General features: G+C 48.3%; 7 protein-coding genes across 7 annotated transcripts; 3 read left to right on the forward strand and 4 right to left on the reverse strand.

Annotated features, from left to right (window-relative positions):
- Positions 1-58: 58 nt before the first annotated feature.
- N7503_011368 (uncharacterized protein) lies at positions 59-964 on the reverse strand (the record flags this gene model as incomplete). The annotated part of the gene is made up of 3 exons (XM_057070914.1): positions 59-314; positions 365-877; positions 930-964. The coding sequence occupies 3 exons, from the start codon at positions 962-964 to the stop codon at positions 59-61; spliced, it is 804 nt and encodes a 267-aa protein (XP_056917525.1).
- Positions 965-2,082: 1,118 nt separating this feature from the next.
- On the reverse strand, positions 2,083-5,131 carry N7503_011369 (uncharacterized protein; the record flags this gene model as incomplete). Its single annotated transcript, XM_057070915.1, has 4 exons — positions 2,083-2,208; positions 2,273-4,535; positions 4,586-4,992; positions 5,063-5,131. 4 exons carry the CDS (start codon positions 5,129-5,131, stop codon positions 2,167-2,169), a joined length of 2,781 nt encoding a protein of 926 aa, XP_056917526.1. The 3' UTR covers positions 2,083-2,166.
- A 567-nt stretch (positions 5,132-5,698) lies between these two features.
- Positions 5,699-6,145, reverse strand: N7503_011370 (YjgH family protein; the record flags this gene model as incomplete). The annotated part of the gene is made up of 1 exon (XM_057070916.1): positions 5,699-6,145. One exon carries the CDS (start codon positions 6,143-6,145, stop codon positions 5,699-5,701), a length of 447 nt encoding a protein of 148 aa, XP_056917527.1.
- A 1,395-nt stretch (positions 6,146-7,540) lies between these two features.
- On the forward strand, positions 7,541-8,314 carry N7503_011371 (LysM peptidoglycan-binding domain-containing protein; the record flags this gene model as incomplete). Its single annotated transcript, XM_057070917.1, has 2 exons — positions 7,541-7,622; positions 7,692-8,314. The coding sequence occupies 2 exons, from the start codon at positions 7,541-7,543 to the stop codon at positions 8,312-8,314; spliced, it is 705 nt and encodes a 234-aa protein (XP_056917528.1).
- Positions 8,315-9,115: 801 nt separating this feature from the next.
- N7503_011372 (uncharacterized protein) lies at positions 9,116-10,205 on the forward strand (the record flags this gene model as incomplete). The annotated part of the gene is made up of 3 exons (XM_057070918.1): positions 9,116-9,167; positions 9,230-9,471; positions 9,549-10,205. 3 exons carry the CDS (start codon positions 9,116-9,118, stop codon positions 10,203-10,205), a joined length of 951 nt encoding a protein of 316 aa, XP_056917529.1.
- Positions 10,206-10,473: 268 nt separating this feature from the next.
- Positions 10,474-12,246, forward strand: N7503_011373 (uncharacterized protein; the record flags this gene model as incomplete). The annotated part of the gene is made up of 5 exons (XM_057070919.1): positions 10,474-10,532; positions 10,604-10,686; positions 10,750-11,104; positions 11,170-11,398; positions 11,455-12,246. The coding sequence occupies 5 exons, from the start codon at positions 10,474-10,476 to the stop codon at positions 12,244-12,246; spliced, it is 1,518 nt and encodes a 505-aa protein (XP_056917530.1).
- Positions 12,247-13,027: 781 nt separating this feature from the next.
- N7503_011374 (TolB C-terminal domain-containing protein) lies at positions 13,028-15,076 on the reverse strand (the record flags this gene model as incomplete). Its single annotated transcript, XM_057070920.1, has 1 exon — positions 13,028-15,076. One exon carries the CDS (start codon positions 15,074-15,076, stop codon positions 13,028-13,030), a length of 2,049 nt encoding a protein of 682 aa, XP_056917531.1.
- Positions 15,077-17,182: the final 2,106 nt, after the last annotated feature.

Here is a 17,182-nt window from a genome sequence, read left to right on the forward strand (position 1 = left end):
GGCCAAGTTTTGTTCCGCTCAAAGGCAGCAAATAATAATAGATTCAATGAGATCCCCATCACTCCGTCAACCAGCCCTCATACTGCGCAATCGCAAGCCCCGACAACAGAATCAAATTCCGATTGTCCTCACTCTGACTTTCAGCCATCTTCGATCCCATCCCATCAAGAAAAACAAACCCATCTCGATTCATAACAGCGACGGGGCTTTCATTCGGATCCGCCTCCCAGTCCACGCCGGACTTGTTGATCCGACAGACGCGGGTAAATTCATCTATAGCAAAGGGCAAGTCTTTCGGAAGCCCTCTGGAACGACTGGGTATCATGTGGCAGTCAAATTGCCATATGAGCGTCCTCAGGGGCACATGCGTATTCCGAGCATCATCGTCGCGCTGGAATTGATAGTGCTCGCAGTCGATTTCAATCCACTTCCAGCGCTCGCCGTTGGGCAGGAACACTCGTCCTCGGTGGCAACAGCACACTTTGCAAGCGAAGAAGGGGGTGGATCGACATCGATGCCGGCGATTAGGCCTTCTGTGCTGAAAGCAATAATATCGTTGTCACATTCCTTGAAGTCAATGGTGTCATTTTCGTGTGCTGTGACGATGAGGTCGTTTTTGCGATTTAGCTTAACAGGGTCGGACCCTAGTTGTGAAAGCGAGCTACCAAAAAGTCCTGGACGCCAGATGTTGAATAGTGGGAAGATGGAGCCTTGGTTCCAGGAGGATCGTTGCTGTATCTGGAAGGACAGCTTAGGTTTGATTGAGATTGGTAGGCAGAAATTACCTGTGTCGATGGCCCAGCTTTCTGGCGGAGTGATTCGAAATAGCTCTGAGCATTTGGGCTCTGATGGGTTTGAAGGCGTATAATGAGCGGCGCTGGAAATACCAATGCTTAGTTTAGTTTAAAGCTGATGTGGAGTAGCCTTACCCAGAGACCGACTGTTCGCCAAGGGAGCCATCCATCGTTCCCAAAGAATAGTGGGGTTGATAGATAAATAATCACAGACCGTCTAGCGCGGAATCATAAATCTAGGGTACGCGATATTGATTCGACAGCTCGGGAAATTCACAAGAAAATGGCAAGTACTTATACGACGGGAGCTTCTGAATGTCCGTGGTCAAAAACGTAAAGAACAGATAAGTTAGAAGCTGTTAATAGACCGGGAAGACACATCCTAGCCAGATACAGTTGGCTCAGCCGTTGAGACCAGATCATCGAAAAGGACTTAAGCTTTTCCCCTAGGCAACAGTTTAAGAACCTCGAAGTCAAATAAGGATACAGGGTATGTTGTTGCTAATTTTCTACTGCTCCGCACGTGATCCTCTTGGTATTTAATCATCAGCAAAGTGTAGTTCTCTTGTCATCTTTGACTGTTCGATGTTGAGATTCAAGGGCAGGTTTACGATTCCGGCCTTGATCAGGGAGCGAATGAGGAGCCAAAAACCAGTAATATCGGCTGCTAAGCAGCTGATCGTCAGGGTTCCAGGTGGGGACCGGACTTAATGCGGCACGATAAGAGCTAGGCTTCGGCATATGGATTGGGCCCTTGGGTTGGTTTGGGTTGGGCTTGAAATGGGCCCCCATTTGAGCCCATTTTTATGGGTTCAAAACTATGTGTATTCTTCATCAACCATGCAAAAAATTAATTTTGGAGGGGTGAAATACCATTGCTTCACGATCTTGCCAGATCACCAAGACCTGGAATACCTGTTTGGAGCCATCTGCATGAAAGATACTATGGACCCTTACTATATTATAACAATGACCAATTTAGGTCTTCCCCATGGTAATTGACAACAGAAGCAGGAGGCTAGTGTCAAATCTTGTCTAGCGGCGGTTGAAATGAGCAGCGAATTGCGGACGCGGGCCCCGGATTGAAGATGAGATACAGTCGAATAGTTTTAGCATAATATCGAGGAGTATTGGGCATGACAATGAAGCATTCTACTATCACGAATGCACACTTGTTAAGCGGTAGTTCCGCACTAAATGCGCACCTATTGAAGACCGGCATGCCTCCACCAATCCCATGCGTCGTACAACAGCCAGAAGACTGTCAATGTAAATCAAAGTAATAATTGTGAATAATATAGATTACATTCTTAAGAAAGCGCCATTTCAGATATATGCATGCATCTATGGAAGTGAGAAAACCACCATTTACTTAGACCGCTTTCCACAGCTGATTGACTTGCTTCTTTCGGACCTATGAATTGTGTGGTTAGCAATTGCATCGAATAACATCGAGCATTGAGAAGAGACAAACTCACCATGGGAGCCAAGAAGGCGACACCGATTGACAATGCTACTATTGTCATAACAAGCTGCAACTTAGAAAAGCTCTTGCCAAGGACATCGAAAGCTTGGCTGGGAGTAGCCCGTGTTCCGAAGATATCGCCACCAAAGGCGAATACGAGACTGGTGCTTTCCAATAGAGTAGGCTGTGACAGGACAGTCTTGATGCCTGAAACATCACGTACGTGAGTCAGGAACCATCTGCCATCAAACTCTAGGAACGCAGCGTAACGGAAGAGTCCTTCTTCCGCCTCGGAGGAAGTAGGGTCCCGGTCAACAGGGCGACGAGGGTCCAACACAGGACGGGGAATACCGACGATAGAGCTAGACTCTGGCAGAGTGCAGAGGAGCTGGCGAGTAGTAATTCCTTGACGAGTCTGAGTGACGGCCATGTGAGATATAGGCTCAGGAATCACAAATGCCTGGGAGACGACATGAGGTGATGGAGGGCTGTCACCATTGCTGCCGTGAAGACTCGAAAAGTTTCCAGCCGAGTCCAGAGGACCACGATCGTTAGGAGCAGATGACTCGTAAAGCTCGGAGATCACGAGCTGGTATCCCTTGGCGGACGACTCATCGACAACATCGCCATAGAAGGAGTAAGCAAACCAGTTCTCGGTGATGACTGATGCGATAGGTTGCGTAGGGTCAACACCGTACTGGGTGGTGGCATAGAGGACCTTGCCAGACACACCGTCCAGAAGGTAGAACCCGGCAGTGTTGTTCTTCTCGTTCACAGCGGTGACTAACGCCAGATTGGGGTTCAGGTATTTGTACAGAACAGATCTGTTACCGAGGACCTTGCCAATCGATGCAATGGGATCGTGCACAGGGCGAGAGGTTGCATGAATGACCTTCTGGCTGGAAGGAGGCACAAATTCCCAGACTGGGGACTTGTTGTCCTGTCCAGACCAGCCAAGAACACGACCGTCGGCGCTGGTGGTCACCAAGAAACCGATGCTATCGTCAAATAGAGCAGCCGGAGAACCGTCTTCGTTGATTCCAAGAATCGAGTGGTTCTCAAGGGAGAGAATTGATTGCAGTTTGACGTCTGTAGGAGCAGTACGGGAAGTGACTTCACCAGTAGAGACGTTGACAGTCGCAGAGCTTCCGTCGCTGGCATAAATTGTCGCCTCTCCAGGCCGAGTAACAATAGATTTCACGTCCCATTGCGAGGTTTGTTCGACTTGGACACTCCATTCAACAGCACCTTGCTTGCCAGTGTTCAAGGCATACAGACGGCCACTCTTGGTGGCCACGATCACCGGCTTGGCCACACCAAAGTTATCAAGGTTAGTGACTTCGTCGGTCAACACACTGCTCACAATACGTTGAGGCAATTCTTTCAGCCAGTCTGGAAGATGCTGGAGATCACGGATGTGACGCTTCACCCGGTGAATGTATGCGCCAATCAAGCTTTCGTGTCCCTCAACTTCTAGTTCGTGAGCCAGTGCCTCTTGGGCTTCTTGTTCCACCCAGGTAGCAGCCACGGCATCAATCAAGGCTTCGTGTCTAGTCCATTCGGTTTGGCCATTACGGACCAACTCCCAGGCTCCAGCTTCCCGCAAAACAACGGCACGCACTGCCACGGACTTTCCTTTGGAAACCACTTCTGACACGGCGTGTAGAGCACGCTCAGTAGAAGCAGCTTCCATATCCCAGCGTCCCAGAATTCCGTGCGATGCGGAAGAAACAATGGTAGCCTCGGAGTCAGTAATGCGGGTAAAGTAAACATTTGCATCAATGTTGCTAGTAGCCACCGCAGACTGTCCCTGCAAGTAGGGCAATTTATAGGCTTTAGTCACAGCAGAAGTCATCAAGTCCACATGGTAGACCTCGGCCCATGCGCCGCTCTCAGTCACGTAGTGGACCAAGAAGTGAGGAAGCGAATTCAGTTTGTGAGGAGCGTGAACCGTGATCTGACGAATGTCCTGGCCGGAGGTGTTCTCAATATTGACTGTTTGAACTTGCTTTGTGCCAATGACATTGACCTTCAAAGTCTTATGTGTCTTGTCCGCCCAGACGATCAAGGGCGAGGCAACATTGGCGCCTACGTACAGAACTGATTCCGGGGTTGCAATTTCATTCTCCGAATTCAAGACATACTGGCGAGTTTGGCGACCATTCACGGGATCCAATGCAGTGACCTTGAGTTTGTAGCCCTTCAGCAAAGCTGACTGGAGCGAAATGTAGAAGACCTCCGTGGGGGAAGACGACACCTGAAACGCAATATCACCACTAAACCCAGCTATTAGCAACAGCTTCAAAAAACTCCAGAATGAACCAACCTGGTGTCCTTCGATTCCCATTTCGTCTTTCCAGTGTTGCCATCCAGCCGTCTCACAATACCGGCACTTTCGCTACCAACCAATGCCAGGGTATCTCTGGCACCGGACGTCGCGCTGGCCTCCTCCAGCTCCAGCAGCTCGATGTCCGCAACCACTCCATCTTGGAATTTGTTTTCCCAGATCAACTTGCCGTCTTGGGCAGTCCAAGACGAGATATAGTTTCCGGCTGCGCCGACAACAGCATTATGTCCATCCGAGCCGCGCAGGATGCCACCCTTACTGGTAGGGAAACTCGCCCGAGAGAGATCCTTACGCCAGATCAACGCACCATCGCGAGGATTGACGGCACCTAGAATGGACTTATCGGAGATTGTGTAGAGAAGGGATGCATTCGAGGCGGAGGAAGGCTTGAGGAAGAAGGTCGAGTCGGGGGGAGGGGGTACCGATGAGGGCGTGGTGGAAGTCAATGTGGTTCACCTCATCGGGGTAGATAGCTGCTGCGGGCGACACGCACGCAGCGATAAAAAGGGCCACTTGGAGCCTCATGTTGCTATCGCGCGAGCATTAATGAGCTGACTCGGGTGAGGTGGTGTTGGTCGAGCTTCGGGCGAAGCGCGGGCGGTGATCTCTCCCCGGACCCAATCAAAGTTGACGTGACCACACTCTTTGCTTTCTCCTCAAAAATCCACCCCAGCTTCTTCAAACGCTCATTGGATAGCATCTGGGGTCTTGAATTAGCGACTGATTGTGTGTGCTCAAGTGATCATTTTTGATATACAGAGTTTTCTTGTGAAAATGCGAGCTCAAGTTTGTTTGGACTTTACATTACTCAACTGGCAGATATATATCAGTCAACTGGCCCCGGCCTGGGCCAGCCAGTGTCCGGTAGCGCAAGTCAGGTTTACTCTCAATAACCTAAAGACAGATCTCATGAGAAATCTTGAGTGTGAAAATATTGTTTTCTGCAGGGCGACAGTTTAATATACAGAACATGGATCTTTGCAGGATTCATCTCAACATCTGAGGCTTTCCAAAATAAAGATAAAAATTAATAGTATCACATGTAGATGAAGAGCCCTGGATGGAGGCTTAGTCCACTTTTCAAACTTTGCCTCAAACATCCAAGTCAGCAACTGCATCAGCTTCAATCTCCACGAGCATACTATCATCAACAAAGCCATCGGCTACAATCATCGTTGCGGCCGCCCCAATCTGCGCTCCGCGGTGTTTCCCTAAAACCTCTCGAAATACTTCCCCTACCGCACCACAGTCTTCTTTCCTGCTGACAAACATACGGCATCTCACAATACTCTCGGCACCTCGTCCGCCCACGGCCTGAATAGCCTCAATAATCTCTTCCAGTATAAGACGCGTTTGTTGCCTAGCATTCCCAGGGAAGCGGACCCGTGGTGATGATGGTGATGAATTTGGATCTGCGGAAGTTGTTCCAGACACCCAAATCAAATCGCCGTGACGCACTGCTCGGTAATAGCCAATTCGAGCTTCCCAAGGCGAGGCGGTGCTGTAAAACTGCTTCTTCGAAGGTTGAGCAGGGGCCATGACTGGATTCGATTTCATATAGAAGATGAAGTGAGTCTAGATGACGAGAGCTCTTGAAGGCACGGAATTAGCAGTCACTCGACCTCAAAGAGCTCGCAGAATTGATTACCTTAACTTCTAGCTTCGATTGTCTGTACGTTATTGACTCAGTTAGGTTTTAGGTCTCATAACTTCGGATGTTTTCTACTCCAGCGCCACTGTGACTCATTTGTCCACTTTGGTCTACCAAACCCCGCCAGTTCTTTTCTCGCTAAAGTTTTCTGGTCAACCGATGGGGATAATAATTGTGCAAAATTCAGTAGCATATTGACAGAATTAATTGAAGCATTGTGAGTGACTGGTTTAATCAAGGAGATTCAATGTCAACAATCGGTCTGCATGTCTATGACAAAGACGTAAAAATATCGAAACTCTCTTCGGCACATTGTCAAGCCGATAGCCCCAATTTTGATACGAATAACAGGGAACTCTTGATTTCCAAGTTCCCACCGGTCAAAAAGAAGAGAAATGGCGTGGAGAAGTCCATAGTCCGGGGAACAAACCGCGGAGGCGTCAACCCGAATCTGGTCATCAAGGCCGAGCCTTTAACTCTAACTCTCACGCTAGTGTACTGAAAAGTTGTTGCAGCCACCCGAAAGAGCCGAATTTTACAAATCGTGGACCCCAGAAGAAGGATCATATAACCCCAGGTGTTTTGGCGCTAGATTCCGGCTATATCATCTTCCCCTAGTGCTTATGACCTTTTCCAGTTGCTTAATGGGGTCACATTGTGGAACAGGATGCAGACAGAATCTATGATTTCAGTCTCAATCAAAACATATCTCAAGAGATATGCAAAAAATGAGATCTTGGTCAGCTTACTTGAAGATGCTAATCCTTTCTATGAACTAAGACACTTGGGTTAACGTAACCTGGAGAGGTATCCCAATTTTCGTGTGCTTCTCCGCTTAGACTATGCCCCCGCCCACCCACATTCCTCTAGTCCAATAGTAGCAAACATAATGAGAATCCATGTTTGTGGGGATAGCAATACAGAAGGCGGGGGGACGTGTAGTAGGCGAAGGAAAGCTTCTTAGCGCAATAACCCTAGTGGTCGGTGGTATGAGCTCCACCATATAGTGGACTAACACACGATGCTTTCCACCGACACTTATTCCCTCTAGGTCTAAGCTCAGCGGAACTACCCGAAATTGTTGGTTGTCCGAGGTCTAAAGGCTCGGATATAGCTCAAGCTTGATTTTTTCAAGTCCAGAATTTCATGGTATAAATATGCAGATAATCACTCCGAAGACAAGATTAAACATTCAGTTTCATGTCAGTTTTCTATAACAACATCACTCTGACTAGCTACCCTTGCAATTCCCTTGTGCTCATTACATTATTTCACTTAGAACAATGATGTATCTAAAGCAACTGGTTGGTCTCGTCACCCTAGCAAGGCTGAGCACCGCTCTCCCGGCAACTATCGACTATAACGGTAAGCCCTAGTGATTTCCTGTCTTTAAATCGTCTCAAGTTCTGACTGGGTTCCTTTCTCCCTTTTTAGTCCCATCTGAAGCCGGAAGTGTTCTCAACTTGAACATTGCCCTCCGCAACGGTACCTATACTGTGAAAGACAATGATACTATCCACACCATTGCCGCCAAGTATGATGTCGGTGCCTGTGACATTGCCCGAGTGAACGTTCTTGCCGACCCCAATTACATCTACACAAATGAGACGCTGCTCATTCCTCAGATCGCAACATTCCCCGACGACACCTCTTGTTTCAGCACAAATAACACTGAAGCCACTGCAACCTGCATCTACGGTGGTCCTCACGTCTACACCATCCTTCCGGGTGACACAATTCAGAAGATTGCAAATGAGCGCTACAACATCACCGTCGAGTCAATCATGAACAACTCCCCCCAGACCGGGTATATTGCTGCTCTGGACCCAGGCCCCTACGATGTCCTGCAAGAGGGCGAGACAGTCAAAATCCCAATTTGCGATAACACGGCATGCACATTTACGCAATTTACCTTCGACTATGGCACTCTACAGGACTACGCGACAACGTACAACATTACAGTTGGCCAGATCATGGCGCTTAACCTCGGATACAACCACACGGATGCGACAGGTGTTCCTTTGGTTGTATTGGCTGATTGTGAGATCACGAGCTGATTGCTATCTTAACACTTGGCGACTATTTAAGAAGGAACAGGTGTTCCAGGCATCTATATCGAGCGAGGCAGCAAATTTTAGCGTGTTTTTGCTTCTTGAATTCTAGCTCCTTTAAGAAATGTTCTCCTAGGCTAGGCCTTTGGCATGAAAGATTTTTAATGAGAATTATTCCTAGAGACGATTACATTGCCTGTTTTAGAAACCCATCCGCAGTGGTCATTGCCAGATGAGGTCATTCTACCCGCCAGACTATGATGCTCGGAGTTGCGCCGACCCGATTGACGCAACGATATGAAGCCTTGACAATAAAGAAGGCCCTTAGAATGAATGCACTAGAACAAATCAAAGTCTGCAAAGCACTAAATAAGTTTTAAGCCTTACTCTACCTTTTTCTACATATGAAGCAGTGGCATGTTGAAATGGTAAGTTTGGCGAGTTATCCGTTTGCTCCACGGACGATCCAGTGGACCCCGGGAGGAGAATGAAGAAATGAGAAAGCCATGTATCGCACCGACCCGTCAGATTGGCCAAAGGTAGCCAAGCAGACCCAGAAATGAAGCCGAAAGAATCACAGAGATCTCGGGAATTTTGCCGGCCTCGGCGAACCTTCTTGACAACACATACTGCATACGTGCGGTTAAATCCTCTGCTTCCCCTCTTCTCCAAAACGGCTAGAATACTCGCTGCAATGGAACCCGAAGTTCCACAAGGTCGTACGCATATAAGAAACGTAGACTTTCTCGTGGGGTCGCCCTATCCTGCACGATTTCCACTCACGTGAAAGTACCCATACCCACGGCAATGGCAGTCTCAGTTCAAGGAAAAACAGCCATCATCACCGGCGCAGGCTCTGGTATGGCATCATATCATATGCTTACAGCTTCATAATTGTAAATATGCTTACATTCCCATCAGGAATCAATCTGGCCTTTGCCAAGTTGTTGGTAGAAAATGGATGCAACGTTGTCATCGCCGACCTAGCTTTGCGCCCCGAGGCCAAAGTGCTAGTTGATAAGCACACCTCTGGCCCTGTACGAGCTGTCTTCCAGCAGACCGATGTTACAGACTGGATCCAACTTGAGCGAATGTTCGAGGTGGCCGAGAGAGAATTCGGCACGATCGACATTGTTTGCCCAGGCGCGGGCATCTACGAGCCAGTATGTATTCATGCAGCAAAGTTTACCATAATCTACGAAGCCAAACGGTGAACGTAAGCCCGCTAACAGCGTCGCAGCACTGGACCAACTTCTGGCGTCCACCTGGCTCAACCGCAAGCAAAGACTCCCGTGACAGCGGCCGATATGCACTGGTGGACATCAATATCACCCACCCAATCCGTGTCACACAGCTGGCAATTGCGCATTTCCAGAAGCACCGCGAGAACGGTCGCCTGAAGCACATTATCCACATCTCCAGTATTGCTGGACAAAATGAGTCGTTCTCGGCACCTATTTACGTTGCCACGAAGCATGCCATCAACGGCTTGGTGCGATCACTAGCCAAGTTGGAGAGAATTGGTATCCGTGTCACGGCAGTGGCACCTGGTGTTATCAAGACTCCCTTATGGACGGACCATCCTGAAAAGATCAAAATGGTGATTGACAGCTCTGACGCCTGGGTGACGCCCGAGGAAGTAGGAGAGGTGATGTTGGCGATGGTACAGCAGGATCAGGTGAGCGAAATCATTGGAGATCGATCTGGTCGAGGAACGCAGTATAAGGTGAAGGGTGGGACGATTATCGAGGTGTCAAAGACGGCGCGGGAAGTTAAACAATTCAATGATGAGGGCCCTGGAAATCGGCCGGGAAACACAGTCTCGGACATCGAGGCGGTGGAGAACGAAAATTGGGAACTTTTGTCGCAGAAGGGATGGGGACTATCGAAGTTGTAAATTAAGTCAGGAAGATCACGGCGATAACGAAACATATGATGCCATATCTGTGAGCAAGCCACAATCTTTAAGCGGAGGAAGTGCGGAGAGACAAAGTCATGTGGGTGGGTCTAATCGGGGCCGAACTGATAAGAGGCCAGCGCGCCGTTTCTTCTCTTTTACATATCTTTCAGCCTACCATCTTCTGCCCAGCTGTGCTGGACGCGGTTGCTATCAGGTCCTGCGTATCCAATCAATCAACCGATATAACTGTGTCATTCTCATCGCCATGGAGGAAGAGGCGGCCGTCGGGGGCGTTGCCGGTCCCTCTCAAGGCGGACTACGACGGTGAGTCAAGGCGCTATCTGCTCGTCAAGCATTTTAAGAATTGCAGTGGCTAACATTAATTTCTGGGTCAGACGTATTGGTCGGGGTAAACGAACCACGGGCATCGTCGGCGAGGCTAGCTGGGCCAGCAGTGTGATCAATTTGGTCAACACAAGTGAGTGGGAGGCGCATAGTCACAAGACATTAGACGGATACTGACGAATGGAAACTATTATAGTCATTGGAGCCGGTGTTTTGGCGATGCCACTCGCTATATCGCATTTCGGAATCGTGCTGGGCATATTCGTTATCCTGTGGTCGGCTGTAACTGCAGGTTTCGGCCTCTACCTTCAATCTCGATGCGCGCAATACCTGGATCGAGGCAGCGCTTCGTTCTTTGCGCTTTCGCAACTGACCTATCCAAACGCCGCCGTGGTTTTTGATGCCGCTATCGCAATCAAGTGTTTTGGTGTCGGAGTGAGTTATCTCATCATTATCGGTGACCTCATGCCAGGAGTGGTTCAAGGATTCGTGGGCGGCGACCCATCCTACGACTTCCTGGTAGATCGCCATTTCTGGGTGACTGCCTTCATGTATGTGCTTCTGCGAAGAACTCTTTTTCATCCAAGAAAGTTATACTGACGATGATGTTGAACAGGTTAATTGTAATCCCTCTTTCCTACCTGCGCCGATTGGACTCTTTGAAGTACACCAGCATTGCCGCCCTTGTATCAATGGCCTACCTCGTTGTTCTGGTTGTCTATCATTTTATCAAGGGTGACACAATAGCTGATCGGGGTCCAATCCGTGTGGGCCATTGGGCAGGCCCCATTCCTACTTTGAGCAGTCTGCCTGTGATCATCTTTGCCTTCACATGTCACCAAAATGTAGGCTTTCAGCAATATCTTGCATTTCCTTTGTCACGAAACTAACTTTCTATTAGATGTTTTCCATTCTTAACGAAATCGCCAACAACAGCCACTTCCGCACGACTAGTGTTGTCGTCGCTAGCGCTGGCAGTGCTGCTGCCACCTACATCCTCGTCGCCATCACAGGTTATCTTTCCTTTGGCAACAACGTCGGAGGCAACATCGTTGGCATGTACCCCCCAGGTGTTTACGCCACCATCGGACGAGCAGCGATTGTCATGCTGGTCATCTTCTCCTACCCATTGCAATGCCATCCTTGCCGAGCCTCAGTTGATGCCGTGCTGAAGTGGCGACCCAATCCCAAATCCACTCGTGCTGAAGGCTCGCCTCATCGGCACCCACTGTTGGGACCTCGCGGAACCCGTACACCAGAACCGATGAGTGACCTCCGCTTCTCGGTCATCACCACTACGATCCTCATCCTCAGCTACCTCGTTGCTATGACAGTGTCGTCCCTTGAAGCTGTCCTGGCCTATGTTGGTAGCACTGGTAGCACGAGTATCAGCTTTATCTTGCCGGGGTTGTTCTATTACAAGATCTCGGCACCCGATTCACCGGCTCACCGTGGTCTCCTGAAGGAAGATGACGAGGCTGCGGATGATATGTCTGACGAAGATGACGATGTCGACGATGATGGGGAGGGCTCTTTGGCTAGATCCTTGACAGAGAGTGGCATACTTCGTCGCCATACCCGCCATTGGCGCAAATCTTTGCTCCGTCGACTAAGCTTGGCCCTTGCCGGGTATGGTGTTGTGGTTATGGTCGTGTGTTTGATTACCAACACATTCTTTATTGCCTCTCACTGAGGACTCTTTTTGCATAAAACTCCGCAATATACCGTTTGATTACAGATACCTCGATTATCTAGTAATTCTGTTGCTTGCTGTCTACAGGCAAAAAACAGTTGTATTTGCTTTCATGAATCTGCTAGATGTGAATTTTCACTCTGGTCTCGCTTCTTTACGTACCCTTCTTACATGGGTCGCGTATTCAGATCTCTTTATGGCATGCAAATTTGGCGTTTGGAGCGTGATATTGTTTCTCTGTTCTTCTTTGCTGCGTTGTCATTTGCTTTGTTGCATATCTTCTTTTCCAAGTACAAATTGATCTTACTCTCGTGCCGGACAACCTACTCGATCTTGATCCCTAGTATGTCTTGAAGAACCTACATCATCGTGAACCCGGGTGCTTCACTGTTTCCAAGGTTGGTCTGCCCCAAATGGCAGCGAGTACTTAACGGCATGGCAAAGGCTTCGCATCTATGCCTACTAGTATCTACTCAAGACTTTATCTGTAAAATGTCCATTCCAATCTTTTCACGGTGCCCAGGTGCCAGCCTGGAGCCAACCTTAAGTTCGAGATTCTGTTTGATATATTCACATAATTCGGAAAGTCATTCATTCAATCAGCTGCATAACTAGGTATACCTATTTCCGAGGAAAAAAAAATCAATGCCCGGGGCACATGTAAGAAAAAGCGAATCTCCTCTCTAGACCCTGCTTTGTAATTTTGAGAAAACGAAGGCCAAATATCTCCTTCGCACCAGATTCATTAGCCAGCAGCAGAATAAGGAGTTGCTGACACGAATCATAGAACAGCCTTGGGGAGATACAACGGCATGGAATCTTCCCACATGGAATCCGTCAGAGGTGTCTTGTTTGAACCATCCTTGTCCATGATCATGATCTGGCCGTAAGGCTGGAAAGTATCATCATAAAGCGCACACTCATACCGGAAGCCGTTCATACCAGTGGACCACATAATGCGACCGTCATGAGACCAGACAGCATGTGCATCATTGGCACCGCTAGTAGTCAGAACCTTGAGGTCGGTTCCATCAGGACGGATTGTGCAAACATCGTAGTTGGATGCACTTGTTTTCCGGGTGAAGAGGATGAGTTCTCCATCAGGGGAGTACTCAGGCAGGTTATCCCATTCAGTAGTCAAGACAGTCGTCTTTCTCGTCTCGAGGTCGAGGATTCTGAGACCAATTTCAGACTTGTTGCCGTAGGTTGCTGTGTCAGCACCCCAGACACGGTATACCACCTTCTTTCCGTCGTGCGAGAAGCTAGGGTAGCCATTGTTGAGGGTGGTGCTGTTTGTGATGGAGTATGCACTGTCGACGATAACCTCGGAGTAAGAACCGTTGGCGGTTGATCGCACAATCCAGCCACCAGATGCTTCGCGAGTCTCGAACCAGAATCCAACTCCGAAAACAAGCCACTCGCCGTCGCGAGACCAGTTAGGGTTGTAGGCGGCAGCGCCAGAGGTTTGGGAGGAGGTGAGGAAGTCAGCTGTGCTGGGGTCGTAGACCAGGCTCAGGTCTCCTCCGGTGGTGTTCAGGGTCACGATGGAAGAATTTCCAAGTTGCTTTTGAGTAATGACAATTCGATCATCCACGGAGGAGTATTGGGGGAAGACATCGGTGAAGCGGTAGTCCCATTCAGGGTCCCAGCTGTAAAGTTTCTTGTAGCCATCGCGAATCACCCAAGTTGTCTTCTCGTACACAACTTGCTTGCCATCGGGAGACCAGCAAGGTGAGCGCACGGTGCCAGTGAAGTTGGTGAACGAACCAGAAGTGGTGTAGAAACCTTCATTGGAATCACCGCTCTTGAGCAAATAGGCAATGGTTCCGTTGTTGTCGATGTACTGAGGGAAAATCTTGATGCCGGCACCAGATGCTTCCACCTTGCGATCTTTACCTGTCGCAACATCCACGGAGACGATGGTGGAGTTGGCCGATGCGAGAGTAAATGAGCTGTGCGCGTTGTAGGTGTCCTCGCGGGTCATCTCGTAGTAGACAAGACGTTTGCCATCTTTGGACCACTTGGGAGATCCCAGGCAGTAGTATGGCTTGGTAGCGATCTGGCGGAAGTCTGTGCCATCTGGGCGGATCACGTAGATGGAGAGCTCTTGTGTCGTTTCCCATCCAGTGAGACCAAGATAGGTTGGTTCTCCATGACCACTCCATTGCGTATTGCGATCCGATGAAAATGCAATCCACTCTCCATCAGGAGACCAAGCGGGGCGAAAGTAGCCACCCATCAATGATGAGTTGAATGCTGTGAGCGCGTTGTCCGTGATATTCCATTTCTTTCCGGTCACCATATCCATGATCCAGATGTTTGCTTTCATGTTGTTGGCAGTGGAAACATAAGCAGCCATACTTCCATTGGGAGACATGATAACGGAGTCTTCAACTGAAGATGTGGCGACCATCTTCTCGAGATCGGTACCGTTTGGTCGGACGCGATAGATATCAGAATTTCCGTCGCCGTTTCGTTCCGAAGTAAATGTGATCCACTCTCCATCGGGCGAAAATGAAGCATGGTACTCAAATACCGGGTCTGAGAGAAGCTGTCGCTCATTTGTACCATCTGCATTGGCGATGTACAGGTCGGAGGTGCCGGGAGCAATTCGATTCATCATAAAGACACCTTTGCTGCCATCAGTGGTGCTGCTGGTAGTCGGGGCGGCGGAAGCAACGCTGGAAGAAGGAACACTTCGGCGCATGTTGGCATGAGCTTGGAGTTTCGCATGGTCGTCGGCATCTGATCTCTTGTCAAAGCCATATGGGCACCCAGCCAAAGCTGGGCTGGCAGCCAGGCCAGCCAATAGAGCTAATGATGCTCGCATAGTTTCCGAGTGAGATGGAAACGAACTGACAGTCAAAACTATGGACACACTGGAAAGACTTCGTGGAATTAACCAGGTATTTATACTCTACTATTTTCCATTTCCATAAATCCGAAACCTTTCCGTATGCAATTCGCCTATTGGCAACGAATATAGTAATCTGGGCCACGATGACACGTCGGGTGTGCAACCATCCACTTGACTTCGCTTGGATATCCACAAGGTGTACCATCCTTCGATAAATCGTCATTTTTACTGGTTGGTTTTACAGATTGATATCAGTACCCCAACCCTGAAGTATTAAGATCGACATAGTTTAAATCGGTTCAATCCGAAATTCCCCCAAAGTAGTTTAGTTCGATGTGGGTATGGTGGATGTCGGAGCGTGAATAACTTCCGACCTTTACGCTCGACCATTCTACCACCTGTTTATGAGTAGCCAAGAGCATAATGCCAAGACGGAGCCCTCGGGGCCAAGCCCCGAGTGCCAACGCTTCTGCACCTCATAAAGAGGAATGCCTGCCCTGATACATAGAACATCGGGTCCACCAGTCCATTGCAAGAGGAATAATTCCATGTCGATCCCAGATGCATACGCAGCTTTTGACCCTCAACCCTGTACAATATTAGTCCGGATAAATGATTACTGGCTACATCCCTGGCTATGCGCTAGGGCCGAAAAATCTTATCAGATCCTTTCCCGATGTGATCATGCACAGGTACTAAGCGAGTTCCACTTCATAAGATTCATGTTCTGTTAATGCCAAGGAACATTGAGTAAGGTCAGCCCAATTTTTGATCCGACCTTGTATGTGAAATTTCTCATGCTGAACAATGGTGAGTCAAAATTGTGATAGGCGAAGTGATTCAATGTATTCTGCAACCCCTCGTAATTCGTTCATATGTATTCGAAAGTATTTATCAACTCGGGCTCTTCAGTAATATTCATGTGAAGATTGAATTTAATGCCTCGCTTCTGATTGATTGGAATTTTAGATGAGCTGACGTGTTTCAAGGATCAACTAGGGATTCATGAAACCCGGAGTTGACTTTGGGCCTACGGGAGTGTAAACACATGTTACACTCGATTTTCCGTTCAAATATGGTTTAAATTCCAAGCTGCATGCCAGTTAGCGTCTTCGAGTATCTCAGAAAGGCACATCATCTTGATGGAAAAATCTACATCCGAAATGCAAGGTTCTTTTGGACTTACCGTTCTGCCGATGACTAGTTCGCCCCTTGATGATATACCTGATTATGCAGGCGGAAGTTTTGTCTATATTGTGCCCTTGACTGAGATATGTTACCTTTTGATACCCAGGTGGGATCTAAACAGTCAGTATCTCTCTAATTTAGTTTCATTTCTTCTTCCCCTCGCTCTCTTTTCATCCTAGTTCTTTCCTCTATCTTACCCCCAGCTTAACAACCAAAAAGACCATAAGCAGCAGAGCTATAAATGCAGGAAAAAAGAAATGATAACTTCTTCTTCTTCTTGCCACTCTGCTGTCCTGCTTCATGGTCTCCAAGTGGTGGGATATTTGATGCGTCTTTCTTCTCCGTGCAGTCACAGTCGCTTTCTGATTGTGATAGGGATAGACATTGGGATTGGTCCGGAGAAACTGATTCATCACAATATTCATTTTCCGGCGGCTCTGCTTCGTTTAACTCCGGCATGTTTGAGTTAGTACTTAATGGATGAACGATGTGTACTCAATTTCTCGTTGTCGAGGATGATGGCTCTAAATATGCCCAAGGCATCGTTCATATAGGGTTAGATATTATTAATTAATAATATTGAGGATTGGTAATTGGAACTTTCGTCGTTATCACAATTGAACTTATAGTGAGACTGCGATATTTGATCACTGCAACTATGCCATCATTATCTCTTTGTGACATCTCAATGGCTGGGAAAGCAACTGGGCGCAGCGTCGCTTTCAATGAAAGTGGAGCTGTATAGCCCCCGGATAATCGAGATGGGTAGATCGACGACCTAGCGAGTATCACAATATGATACCATATAGTACTCAATCTTTGATTCAATATCAATGGAACGCTCAAGTTTTACAACAGTACAGCACCTCCCGTAACTGGTGTCACCATCTG

The sequence above is a fragment of the Penicillium pulvis genome (assembly GCF_028828015.1).
Source record: "Penicillium pulvis strain IBT 33274 chromosome Unknown scaffold_8_segment0_segment0, whole genome shotgun sequence".
NCBI lineage: Eukaryota > Fungi > Ascomycota > Eurotiomycetes > Eurotiales > Aspergillaceae > Penicillium > Penicillium pulvis.